The 14088-nt window shown below is 39.6% G+C and overlaps 2 protein-coding genes across 3 annotated transcripts in view; both read right to left on the bottom strand.

The window, feature by feature from the left end:
• The window catches only part of col15a1b (collagen, type XV, alpha 1b), a 51831-nt gene extending 46738 nt beyond the window's left edge, over positions 1-5093 (bottom strand). The window contains exons 1-2 of the mRNA XM_053438646.1: positions 4976-5093; positions 4631-4695 (exon numbers count right to left, since the gene is read on the bottom strand). Coding sequence (XP_053294621.1) covers positions 4631-4695; positions 4976-4986 — 76 coding nt within the window. The 5' untranslated portion in view covers positions 4987-5093. The remainder of the gene's footprint in view (positions 1-4630; positions 4696-4975) is intronic.
• A 6608-nt stretch (positions 5094-11701) lies between these two features.
• The window catches only part of LOC128454411 (solute carrier family 12 member 7), a 33155-nt gene continuing 30768 nt past the window's right edge, over positions 11702-14088 (bottom strand). For both annotated transcript variants that reach the window (XM_053437817.1, XM_053437816.1), the window contains 2 exons: positions 13653-13786; positions 11702-12929 (listed from right to left, as the gene is read on the bottom strand). In XM_053437817.1, coding sequence (XP_053293792.1) covers positions 12838-12929; positions 13653-13786 — 226 coding nt within the window. In that variant the 3' untranslated portion in view covers positions 11702-12837. The remainder of the gene's footprint in view (positions 12930-13652; positions 13787-14088) is intronic.

Here is a 14088-nt window from a genome sequence, read left to right as displayed (position 1 = left end):
ACTGCAGGAGTATTCCTGTTCCTCACAGGTTATGACTCGGATTTCATGACGTCACCTCATTAGCTCTTTAAACACAGTCAGTGGCCTATTAAGTGCTTTTGCTGAATTATCAGCAGAAGGTCTAGATGCTGTGGAGGAATGTGGACTGAAAAACCACTGCTGTGTTTTCACATGGGGAGACACGGAGGCAGGTCGCCATCCACCGCTCTGTTTTGGGGTGTGTAAGATAACACTAATAGTCCTTACTTGTCTGTAGATTGTACTCTTAACTATATTAATTTGAATGTTGGGTTCATTCTACCTCATAAATAGTCAAATGTTCATGTTTTGTTACAATAAATGATTTACTCTACAAATCTCAATCACTCATTTTATCACCCATGTTATTACACATTAATACACACTGATTCCACAATAACCACAATACCTCTGTCCTTAAAATGATGAAGAAGAGAACATCACAGAGTTGAACTCAAAAAAAAAAAGAACTACCCTTAAAATGGCTGAACAGGTTCACCCCCACGTTGCAGTCCAGCGTCATTACGTGATACTCAAGTTAGAACCAGACTATTACACGAGTATTCGGTATAAGTTTTATTAAAGCTCAAGTAACAAGTGTAACGTTTGCACATAAACAAAACTGAATGCTCTCCTCAAGTAAAAAGACCTTCTTTGTATGTTTCCTGCCCCAAAGCTGAGACAGTATGGAACAGAAACACAATGATAATGATTCATGGTCCACTTTTTAAACAGTCACCATGGAAACGATGTACCCAAATAACAACACCAGCCACCCACTAACAGTTTAATATTTTTTCTAAAAAAACATGAACATAAGAGCTGTAAATTTTGACTTTTTATCATAGAAAAGCATAATGTCCGACTATTAATGCTTCTCATATCGGCTTAATATCCGCTGCAACAACACAACAGCTTTTGCTCTCCTCATTTTGAGCCCAACTGCACACCGGGAAAACCACATCATCTTACGTCATGGAAAACCTGACACCATACACAGAGAAGTGGGAAAACCCATATCGTACGGCTATTCTTAATTTCAAATTTCCACTCAGAGATCTTTTCCCATTAAAATCCTACATAGCCGACCGTTAAACACATACGGCAATGACACCTTTTACAGTTGGACCATTGTGTCCAGCAGTTTTTTTCGAATGGAAGCCACTCCATCTCATTTCAGACAGGATGCCGCTGCAGTGAGGGGCGGCCAGTGCTCCAATATACTGAGGAGATTTAGGTAAAGACCTTTTATACACTTCTATGACGTGCCAGGTTTCTAGTCTCATAAAACACTAAATGGAACATGGTGGGATTTTCTTTCCAGTAACCGAAACCACATAGGGTCAAGAGGGGAGACGATCCAAAGGCTCAGGGGTAAAGATACACTTAGTTAAACATCACAGGCGACTGCATGGGAATAAAATGGAGATATGTAAATATGTTTTTTACAGCAGAGAAAACTGTTTCTTTAGCTGATCTGAGTTCATAAAGCAACATTCAGACACTGACAGAACAAATATATATATAGTATGGCTGTTATTAAGGTTTTTAAACCTGACTGAGATTGTTAACTGCAGAATAATGTGACTAGGTTTCACTGTACAGACGAGTGTCTCGACCAAAGCAGGCTCCTACTGGGCTCACCTCACAATCATTTATATTGGATAAACATAGAACCCATTCAGAGCTACTCAACCAGCAGTAAATGAAAAGTGAAGGTTCCCGGAGGCAGGAGTGTTTTTGGGGGAACAGGACGAAGTTTGAAGTGTAGATAACAGTAAGACAGAACTCCGTGTTCAGTATTAAGGATGAAGCATTAATAATGAAATTTGCTCTTAGAGAAAAGTCTAAATTTGTGCTCAATATGAATCACAGATTCTGCTACACTGCAGTTCCGAAATTAAGAGGACCCTTGACTATGTCTAATTAGCTTGTTTACGGTGAACCAATTTAACCAATTGCAGTCAGCATTTTGCCTTGTCCATGTGTGTCTTCACAGAGAATGCTAGCATTCAAGAATCATAAGTATTACAGTGTTTGTTTGTTGTTGGAACTGTTGGGTTTCTCTATAATTTTGTAAGGTCTAGAACTTAACATGTAAAGAGCCTTCAGATAATGTATGTTCAGATTTGTAGCTATACAAAGCTGGCCATTTGCACAGACGTCAATTTGCCTCTGTGATAACTTCCACTGCTGACTTAAATTATTCCCTACCAGTATGTATTCATATCTTTTATACAAAATGTCAAAGAAGAATAAAAGCACAATATTCCCAACGTAAACAAGCTGTACGAAAGCGAGTATGGACAATCCTGAAGAAGAAACGGGCCAGCCCTTCAAAATAAATGTAGCAGAAATCCTGCCTACCTAAAACTGGACATAGTCAGCCTAAAAGTGACATTAAACATATTTTCTCCAGAGACCCCCCAGAATTTAGCTGTTGAGGATTTCAGAGGGTTTCAGACATTTCAGACACCCTGAATTTTGCACCCAGCTTCTATGACATAACAATTGCAAAAGGACTTAAGATAAGGCTGATGCCTTCAGATTTCTTAACTCTGCAGAGTGTTCAGCAGCAGTGTTACAGTGTCACACATTCATCATCATCTTAACAGTAATAAATGTAACAGTAATACAAATACAGGCCCAAAAACTACATTGTTAGATTCAGCTGAAGATCATGTTTTGGGGTTAAAAAGTTAGAAGACCATCATCGTAGTGGCTACAATAATAAACACACGGTTGAGGTAAAGGTTGTAGAAAGTTCATGGGTAAAGGAAACCACAATGACTTATGTTTTCACATGGGAAATTAAAGGCGATCAACTGTGTCAAAGTCCTGTGTTTGGTCAACCCACCCAGTCCAGCTCTGCTGCCTCCAGACACAGACTTTGTCACTCTATATACTATGTCACAAAGAAAAAATGTTAATGCAGCTTCGCTTTAGCACTTTGAAGCTCTGATGTTTTGCTCCAGAGTTAACAGACGATAAGCCACGAGACTCTGGTCGTCAATTGCCTCTCAAACACATATCAGGCTACATGTTAGCCATGTTCAGAAATAAACTCTGGAGAATGTACGGCCCCAATGGGTTCCGGACATTATAAGGAGTTTGTTTTTCACATATGAACAACGCAGCAGGAGATTCACGTTCATCACAACGCAGAGACCTCCGGAGTATTCAGGTGAGAGGTGACACAGCAAGCAGGATGGAATACATAATCACACATCAAGACTGTCCTTATCAACAAAAGCTCTTAAATGTCACTGTCTTTCCAAGTTAACATTTTTGTCAGTGTGTTCTACATGAAAAACATGTCTATATCATTATTAGATATTTCTTCTTCTTTTTTTGTGGTGCATCTGCCCTGTTAGAAACTTCATCAACACGTCCAACATCAACATACTGGTAGAAGAAACTCCGGAGAATGTCCTCAGCAACTGACTCAGGATCTTGGATACAGCCCCTCCAGAAGATTTCAGGTGGTTACCCAGAGTTCAGTGCAGGTTAGAGAGCATCTCAACTGACATGAAACTGGTACAGAATCAGTTGCGTTCTACGGGTCCCACTTCAAAGCTCAGTGCGACCCCTCATACAAATTCAACACTTAATTTCTCACCCTAGTGCAGCCTTTGACTTGTCTGCCACTTCCAGCTACTTGATTGTGTGCGCATGCACACACACACCCACACCACCCACCCACACACACAGAGGATAAAGAGGGCAGAGGAAGCACAGTCTAATGTCAAACAAACAAACAATCTCTCTCCTACAGAGCTGTATAAGAAGAGAAGAGACTCACAGCAGGGGGGAACTGACTGAACCCCACAACAGCAGACAGGTGTGAAAATGGGGATTGAAAAGGGGGATCGTTTCATATTATGTGGCCTATGATGGGCCTGCGGGAGAGCAGAGTAAGATTGAGTTGATAGTTAAATGGCACCCGTATGGACAATCAGAAATAGAAATGAACTATATATTATCTCCACAGGTTGGTTGACTGAAGAGCCTTCTACAGATGGAGGAAAAATGAAATTAATTGCTGTAGACTTTATTTAAAGATGCCAAAAGTTCCCTTCTCTGTTTATTAGAGGATATCACATCCAAACACAAAAATCTCAGTTTCCTCCTATTAAAGATACATACACACCAACACTTTGCGAACTTGTATGTCAGGATATTGGTTGTAACGCTAGCCACTTTTCAGGGGAAAGTTTCGCCAAAGTTACTCACAGAGTGAAACATTTTGATTTGATCAACGACGACGTGAATAAACAGCACAAAATTGCGATTAATTATTAGGAAAATGTTGGCTGACTGTTCACATTAAGCGTGAGGCGATAAAGTTAATAGATTAAGGATTAGGAAAAGAAAATTGCGCCCTAAGGAAAAGATTGCTGGGATCAACATCCAACGATGATGATTTCATCCTTTTGCTGAATTAAAAGAATAAGAGACAAAATACCTGGGTACTGAATATTAATAAGAGAGATGAGCTTGGTGAGTCTCACTACTGGGTTCAGGAGCTTTAACTGCACCACAGCCACTTCAGGACGTATTTCAAAGAGATGGAAAGAAATAAAATGGAGAAATGGAGAAGCATGAATGTTACCTTCTATAACCTGCAGGGCAGCGGTCAACCAGCACAGCAGGATGAGATGCAAGACAAGAGACCACCTGAGGAGACATGTCCGTCACTGAAACTGCACTTAAAATATTTGATTTTTGACAAAAACTTTTTTTAAAGTGTATTGGTGCATGTAGACAACATTCCTTTAAATTAACTTTTGTTTCAAACGTTTCCTTGAGAATTTGGGCACAACATGCTTCACAAAGTGGAAATGCTATCACAGGTCGACTCTGAGGTGTAACTGAAAGGGTTTATGATGGCCGGAAGGTTTAGTTTAAATCAATTAGATTAAAGTCTGATTTCTATATGGTATCTAAATGGTCTTACCTTTGAAACATTTTAGCAGGTGAGTGAATAAAAATCCAGGTTTGGAAGTGAATTCCGAGTGCTGTGTGATGAAATTCAGCAACTCTGTGGTCCCTCTGCCCGACTGTGGAGACCTGAAATCCCACTGCTGTCTCTCTCTCTCTCTCTCTCTCTCTCTCTCTCTCTCTCTCTCTCTCTCTCTCTCTCTCTCCTCTCTCTCTCTCAGTACAAAGACTTTCTCAGTTCGGAGCGAAGTGACTCTAGGCCCATGAAGTTGGGAAATTTGACTCCCTTGAAGGAAAAAAAAAAGAACCCCCCCCCCCCCACCCTCACTCACTCAGTGGACCCTCTCTCCTGACCTGCAGCTGCTTGAGTCACTGTCCTTTCATTAATAGAATCATGATGACTGTTATGACGTAGTTTTACATTTATAACTATCATTTAAGATAAATCCATGTCTGAATCTATATAAAATGTAGTAATCTTTCCAATATTTATCAGAATATTCGAGTATTTTAGAGGAGTCATACATTCACTGAAAGTTTAAAGAATTCCAAAAGCACTTGTTAAAAAATTATTCAAATAATGAATGACTGAACAAATTAATTGGGATGTATCGCAAATATCATGCAGCTGGATAAACCAGATAGGTGGTCCTAGACTGCCCCCCCCCCCCCCCCCCCTCCCAACCTCTGTGTATTATGCATGTATTGTGCATTATATATAGAGAGAGAGACAGAGAGAGAGAGAGAGAGAGAGAGAAAGAGAGATGTGGTGGGATATGTATATATGGATGCATTATATTCTTCTCAGTTACTAATTCCCATTGTATACATGGTGGTGAGCATAGTGTTACAGTGCTACATAAAAAACCTATTTAGTAAATGTTATCATTCAAAGTTTGATAAAAATGTGTTAATATGAGCCACCATTGAGTTATTTGTCATAAAAGGCCAACTGCTTTTGTTGCAGCAAAACCCTTCAGTTTTTTTTAAACTGAGCCAACTGGGCAGCATGCGTTTTATTCCACTTATCTGTGATTTCTTCTTTAAAATGTTTTGCTTTAAATACATTTTGATCCAGCACTCCTCCACAGGACAGGTGACAATCATTGTTGTTAACGCTGTAATTTAGAGGCTCAAACTCACTTATTAATGTGCAACTTGTTTCTGGTTAATAATTATCATTCACAAGGCCACACCCACTTCTCCTTGAGCCAATAAAACCACAAGGATTATATTTACATAACTCCACCTTCACAACATTTCATTCACAATTAATGTACATCGTACAATAGAAGACCTATGATCTAACTGCATTCTTAAAAGCACATGAATCCTCAGTGAGTGTTTGAGAAGAACAACACTCACCCCAATATGAGCAAACAGTCTTTCCTTAAATTGCAATAGTCTAACTCTGCAACCATCTCCAACCATCCATCCAGTAGTAGGGGGCTTCATTAGATCAACTCTCTTTTAACTCAAAACTCCACAGGATAACAATAATTGTCAAACCCTGAGAAACTGTAGAGACACGGATCCAATTTACTTCTAGTAAACAAAAAGTATTTTTATATCCGTAGCGATCTTATTTTTTACATTTAAGCAGTCATCAAATTAATATCCTGTCCACTTAGTGCTGGACTTTCATTCCCAAGCCGACAGAGACAAAGCTGCTGGGCTTAACAAGGTCTCATGGAGTCTCAGTGAAATTACCCATGTTGTGATGTTAACACCCTGCTATTAGCAGTTGCTGGAATGATAATGGGATGAAGAGAAAGAATGGTACCCTCCCTTTTCTCCTCTTTCCCCCCCTCAGCCTCTGTCTTTCTCCATCTACATTCTACATTCTCTCCCTAATCCACTTGGGTTTTCTCTCGTCAGATCTCCTCCCATATTCAGCCCTCAGATCGTTTTTCTGTAAATGCCAATTAGTCAAAGCTTCAGATGTAACAGGAGGGTCAGGGGAAGCTGTGGGAAGATGATGGCTGTGGTCTGCCCCAGTGGCAAACCAAGCTGCTTGTTATGGGAATCTGTGATTGCTCATAAAGAACCAATATATGGACTAAATATGTTATACAGAGAATTATGCAATCAATAAAAATCGATGTAACTAGGTGATCTGGTGTTTTCCACTCAATTTTGTAACTGGACAATTAGAAGAAAGAAATCTGGATTTGGTCAACACATTGTGGTAAAAAAAAGAATTCTGTCTTTTCAATAGGAATGATGTCATATTTTGTTTAATAAAATAAAAACTGAAATTGTCTTCAATGTTGTCATAACAACAACAACCCTCACAGTTTCCTGCTCAGAGGACATAATGGAAACAAACTCCACAACCAGATGAACATACACCAGGTTCACATACAGCCTTGGCATCATCACCAAGCTCATTCAGAACCTTTTTTTTGCATTAATGTGAATTAATTAGCACTGTGCTCGATTAGGCTATTTATATAAAATCAACTTGATTGGCTGGTGCCTGTGCTGCTGCTGGAAAGTTTAGCTTTTCTCAACTTCTATTGCACAGCACAGGCAAGGTGAATCAAGGACTATATCTACATGTGCACTAGTATCCCAGTTATTGTCAGGTTTTATAAGTATAATGTTTTTGTGCATAAGCATGTAAAATGTCATACCACAATATCAATATCCTGGATAACTCAGAATCCCAGTTTTGAAAGATACGATTTTAATAGATGGAGAAGTCCGTAAGTAGCTGGGATACTGGTGAATGCATACGTCCCCCACGCCTTGGTTCTGTGCGGTGGCAGTAACAGCACCACACTGTCCAAAGTGGCTGACATGTTTAATATTTACTGTCGCTCTCTCTCCCCTTGCTGTCAATAAGGTGAATAATGTGGTTACGTGTCCTTTTATGAGAAGAGCCGGTCTCGGTTTGGTTCAATCAAGTATTTATTAAGAAGCAATGAAAAGGTATGAAAAGTAACAGCAAAGCAATGGTCACCCAACACTCTTGCCGGGGGAAGAGTCGCCTCAGTTGATATATTTTAACACAGTAGATATAATTCGATTGGTCAATAATGAAGGGGAGTTGAGACTTGGTTCTTCCTCGTAGTCCAACCTCTTGGCACTGGAATCAGGAAGTGATGAGCAGCTCCGTTTCGCTCCTCCTCTGATAGTTGCTGGGCAAAATCTTCACATAAACAGGCCTTGACTCAGCTGACGCCTTGTGGGTCAGTGTTGTTGTTCATTGGAGTAAAAAATATTGTGTAACTGCTTTATCGGCTGTATGTCCTGTTTGTGTAAAAATTCGCATCCTCCAAACAAAACAACGCCTCTTTATCTGCCCTATAGAATCTGGGGCAGCTGGTTGAACTCTGTGGGATGCTGAATAAATCTAAGGGAATTATGCTTTAATATAAAAAGCTAGAAATGAGAACAATTTAAAGTACAGTGTATTGAATGCCACAGATTCAAAGTTCCCAGCAGCGGCTCTTATCAGACCTTTTATCAAGACAGGTGTGAGACTGAACTGCGATGTGACACACACACATTCTAACTAACTAACACCAAGCAGCAACGGTTATTAAAAGTCATTGTGTGAAGGCCCTATATATCTGGCCCAAACTGCTCCTGCCCCCAACTGCCTTTCACTTGTTTAGAATTCAGCTCCATAAACATCTACACAGACACACACACACACACACACACACACACACACACAAACACTGACAAGATAAAATTTTAAATCCCAACAATAAACCCAACCCGATGTTGGCACTTATAATAGAGCTAAGTCAAAGCGACATTATTCTCAACAGACACCATGTGGTGCTGTCACAACCACCACATTAAACATCACAGGGGCCTGCGCGAACAACAGAGGTACAAATACTAACTAATACTTAAACATGCATAGAGGGAAAATTAATAAACAGATTTATGTATTCCTGAATATGATCAAAGCCTTGGATATTATTGCACATATAAACAATGTCCATGAATCCACGTTAAGGTTCTAAACAGATTCACAGGGAATTAGCAGCGTTTTCCTTTGAAACCTCCAACGATTATGTCTGTGGGATATCACCAAATTATCAAACAAATGTCTGCTTGATTGTCATACTAACAAAAGCAAAGAATGAACAATGTCAGTAGGATCAGGGACAACAGATATAAACACCATGTCTTGGCTATTTGTTCGGAAGATGATTTTACTTACACAGGATTAGTACAAGCTTGGTTGATGGTGCAAGGTAAAATGGGATTCTTACTCCAGTCACCATGGACATAAACAGTTGTAGAAAAAAACAGGGTATCATTAACATCAGCATAATTCATTTTCTCTGCACTCTAAAAATCGGAAATAGATTTCATGGCAATCCTTCCAACAGTCGCTGACTTAGTTCAGTCTGGACCAAAGATTTGTTTCTAGACAAGGATGCACTGTTTTTATTCATTGAAGCTGTTGAGTTATTGCCTGTGGGCGCCCCCAGTAGGAAACACTTTGTTTGGCCAATTAACCTGTGACAAAACAAGCATTGTGCACTAGAGACAAGAGTCAATACGATCTTGTAAATTACACATTTTCAGTAGGTCTTTTGTGCAGTGGTAACATTTTCGGAAATACTTAGGCTGCACTTGGCAAAGAGCCTCTGTGCAGGGCTTGGTCATGAGGTTTGTCTCGCGTTGATGATGTCATATCGAGACGACCCCAAGGACAGATCATGGCAGGCCTTATGTTTACTCTCTCTTCAATAAAGCAGCTTTTCAATAAACTTACTAAGGTCTGTCTCCACAAGAAACACGACCTGTACTATGATGCACATAAACCATACAATGTATAATGCCCCCCCCCCCCCGCCCACATGCAGAACATCACAGCATTTCTCTGCAACCTCATTTGAACTTAAACAAAAATCTTGCAAAAATGTTATTAATAACATTTAGAAAAATGAATGGATCCTGAAAGAATACAAGTTTGTCATTTAGAAAACAATGAATTGTTAAATTAGGCTCTGAACCTCAGCCTGTACCTCACAGTGGACAAAGAGTGAGGCTTGCAGACAGACAGTGTAGCAGATATTGTAGCTCAGACAGTGCTCAGACATCAAACAGGGTAGGTTGTTGTTGTTGTTGTTGTTGTCCTGTGCGTGATGACCCAGCTAGCCGCTCTGCAGGACAAACAGGAGGCCATTTATCCTGGGCCAAGTTTCCAGACAGGTCCTTACTACATATTGTCTTTGTTCTTTTGTGAGACAGGAGACGGGAAAAGAGAATTTGGGAAACTGAGCCTCGGACCGTTATGTAAGAGGTGACAACAAACCAGCTCCGATTTCATCTCCGTCAGACGGGCATTACACAAAATTGTGTATACTCTACTTGGTATATATATTACTTAGCAAAATCTTATTCTGTTACATATTAATTAATTTGTATGTCATATCTTTGAGTCAATAAAACGTTTCATTTCATAAAGTCATGTCATAATCAAGAGGTAATGTTTAAATACAGACTTTACTTCAAACTGCTGCAGCCTTCAAGATTTATAGCAGCAGGTGAGCCACTGGTGGGACTGTTGACATCTTTATGAGACTAAAGAGCTGAGGAAGGCCCAAAGTTATATCGCCAATTTGGCTTTTAGAGGCTGGGCTCTAGTTTGACAGTTCTACATCTCACAAATCCAACCAATCATTCAGCTTAATTTCCTTTGTATGATGACTTCCTGGTTTGACATTTCCTGTCCCTTTGTCTCTACGCGTGTGTATGTGTGTTAAGCGACATGTTGAGTCAACACTTCGCTTTGGGTGATCTGAGGATGTAAGTCATAATCTATACATATTACAGACAAATGATCCCACAGCTCTGATACAGCTCGACTGTCGTGAATGTGTCAGTCATAAGATCAAAGGTCAAGCACTAGTTTTATAAATAGAGATCCTCCTGCAGCGGCTTAAGGTTTGGTCGCTAGCCGGCCCTTTGCTGTGTCTTATCCGACTCTCTCTTTCTGTCTCGTGCATACACCAAAGGCGAAATGCCCCAAAAAAGATAAAATATATATGATAGATATAAAATTAGGGAAAGCCTGTCCAACCGTTAGACACTTTATCCTCTCTGAAAGGTAAAAATGAGAAACCAGAACTTTTATTGTAACAGTGATTGATGATGGAAGATGCACATGTCCTTTTACCCTGAAAATGAAGAAAATGTATATTTAAATTATAGATAAGGTTTTACACCAGATATATTTTCCTCACTTAAAAATGATTTAATACAAAAAAAAATTATACCTCAAAAAATCATATTTTGTCAGCTTCTGTTGGTGGTTAAGTGATCCAACAGTAAGGATTTCATTAGCTTTATGTAAATGCCATTGTTAGGGATGTCAAAAGTTTGTTTGATATCGTCTTCATTTTATATATTCTGGCCATCATTAGATCAGGCACATCCAGAAGCTCTGTGGAGATTAGTCCTTGTTCTTCCAAAGTATTCCTTATGGAATGAATCGACAAGTGTTTTGATGTAACTCTGTGGTAGAGCGGTCGTCCCCCAAACAGAATGTCGTCAGATCGACTCCCAGTCTTCTCCATCTGCATGCCCAAGTGTCCTTGGGCAAGATGCTGAAACCCTGAATTTCCCCTGATAGAACAAATAAAGTTCTGCTAATAGATGCACTGTATGAATGTGTGTGTGAATGGGTGAATGGCAAACTGTAATGTAAAGAGCTTTGAGTGCAGATCAAGACTAATAAAGCTCTATATGAATACAAACATTCACCATCTGTTGTTATACCGGTGTTAATGAAAGCTTAAACAAGAAGACAATCAACATCAAGCAGTATACCTCCTTTCCTAAACTTCAGAAAACATCTTTGAGTGAATTTGCTTTCACACTGACAAGGAGTGACGGATCAGCCTGAATGTGGATTTCAGTCTCTCTGGAAGAATTTGACTTTGGATTCATCGTCACAAATCACTGTGTCAGCATCTCCCACATGATTACTGTTAAAACATGTAGGTGCCTGCCAATCTCTGTTCTGTTCTGGCATCTGATCCCTTTACATTTAATGATGAGCTCATTTACAGGGACATACAAATGTATGAAGCAACACAATATACATTAATGTTATCACTCACATTAAAACAAGTGAGCAGTGTTTTAAACAATCATCACTATTGATTCCTATTGATCAATGCTGCGACATTTACCCTGAAACTGTCCTCATTGTTGATGGTTTTGTTCCAATGTCCTTTGCAGTGGCATGAGTTAAACATGATATTCTGTAAAATATTATGACAAAAAACGTGTTCAACTCATCGTTTCATTCCAATGTCGGTCATCTGAACATTTTCCTCAAAGACACTGAAATGTAGACATTCTCAACAATTTCAGCATTGCTCATTGAAACCAATTGGATAATCTGGGAGCCACAAAACGCTACAAAATGCTAAAACATAACAACAAGTTGTAGTCAGGAGTTGTTCTCTCCTAGAGAGGTGCCTGGTGAAGAAATATAACAAGTTGCTGCCGTCTCTTTGAGAGGAAAGAACATCTCTCCGAAGGACAACCTCACAGACGTCATCTGACACTGTGGACATCTTGAGGTGTTACGAAGTCCCAGGAGGACAGGTTGCGGAGCGCCCTCTGTGCCCTGAGACGACGCACTGAGCCCAGGCTGTGTCGTAAGAAGACTCCCTAGTCCTTCACACAGTCCTCCAGAATTTGACATTCTTGACATGCTTCTTCTCTCCTGACAGTGTGAGCGGGTTTGTACTGTTTGTCCTCTGCCACACATCTTTGTCCATGTCCCAGCTTGAAGCCAGGCCCTCCTTTGTTAAACGCCTCCTGACCTCTGTGTTCCCACTGTCTAACCATGTTTTCTCCAGTGTCCTTTTCAACAGGTCGGAATTGTTGGTGCTACGAGTAGATGGTAATGACCTCACTACCTCCTCCACGAACCAACAGGACGCGATCTAAACCTTCCATCAGAACCTCCAGAAACTCCATATCTGAGAGACACATCATGGTTAAGGACATCACGCACAATATTGTACTTTTACTCCACTACAATACTTCTCAATTTTAGCTTTTGCAGTATTAGAAATATATCAATAATACAAGGTAAAAGGGTTAAGGCTATTGCCATCATTTTAGAAATACTGAGGTCATGGGTACAAGCAAATACAGTCTAATAAATTGGATTTTCTTATTTAATAAGTAAATTAACAGTGGAGCAACATGGTATTATACTAACATTAAGATATTTAATGCTATTTCTACATATACATTTGTTTCATTGATTGGTCTGAAAGTAATGAGAATTTAAACATCCTGAGTCTAAAATGTAGTATAACGCTCAAGCAACAGGCTTGGACTAACACTGGGTTAACTCAATCTAAACTTAATAAATAAATTTAACTCTAAAAATCACTAATTCAATTCCTTGTTAAATTCTTTACCAACTGAACCGTAAAAATGTTGATCGTTTATTTACAAAGCTAGGTCACTTGTTAAACTGTTACCAGTCTTTAATCTAATTTGAGCTAATGTTGGCGCTAGGTTCATATTTATTGCAGACATGAGTGCCAATCCTACCATTTATCTGTTGTTGAGAAAGCAAATACACATATTTCACAAAATGTTCTTTAACATTACTACATTACTTTAACATGCCATGATTGGCTGTCAGAATGAGTGACTAAATGACCCGCTGATTTGCTGTCAGAGGATACAGTTCTCGTCCCCTTTCATGTTCTTCGGTGGGCCTGGCATGTTGAGCAAAACCAGCTGTGAATTTTGGGATTTCTTGACGACCGCCTCATTGAGCTTCACCGCAGTGTGCATCCTCCGCACATTGGACTGGTTGCTGCGTTAAACCAGAGACATTAGTAACAGCACTGACTGAAGTGATAAGTGGCCCACTACGTCAAGCAAAGTCAGTTTTTTCATGGTTAAATATTTTAAATCTAAAGTCTACAGGGTTAACAGTATCAGCAACCTTAGATCATGTGGTTAAACATAAATGAGTAAACACATGCAGCACTGACACTGAACCGTGGAGCAATTTTCACATATCGATTATTATAAAAAAAGATGGATGACATGACAGCTCCCAAAAGTGAAGCCAACAACATCTGGATTGTTGTCGCTTTGATTTTATGTAATGGA

Source organism: Pleuronectes platessa, chromosome 13 (genome assembly GCF_947347685.1).
Source record: "Pleuronectes platessa chromosome 13, fPlePla1.1, whole genome shotgun sequence".
In the NCBI taxonomy this organism is placed as follows: domain Eukaryota; kingdom Metazoa; phylum Chordata; class Actinopteri; order Pleuronectiformes; family Pleuronectidae; genus Pleuronectes; species Pleuronectes platessa.
The sequence above is the reverse complement of the archived record's forward strand: the minus strand, read 5'-3'. Positions and strand labels throughout refer to the sequence as shown.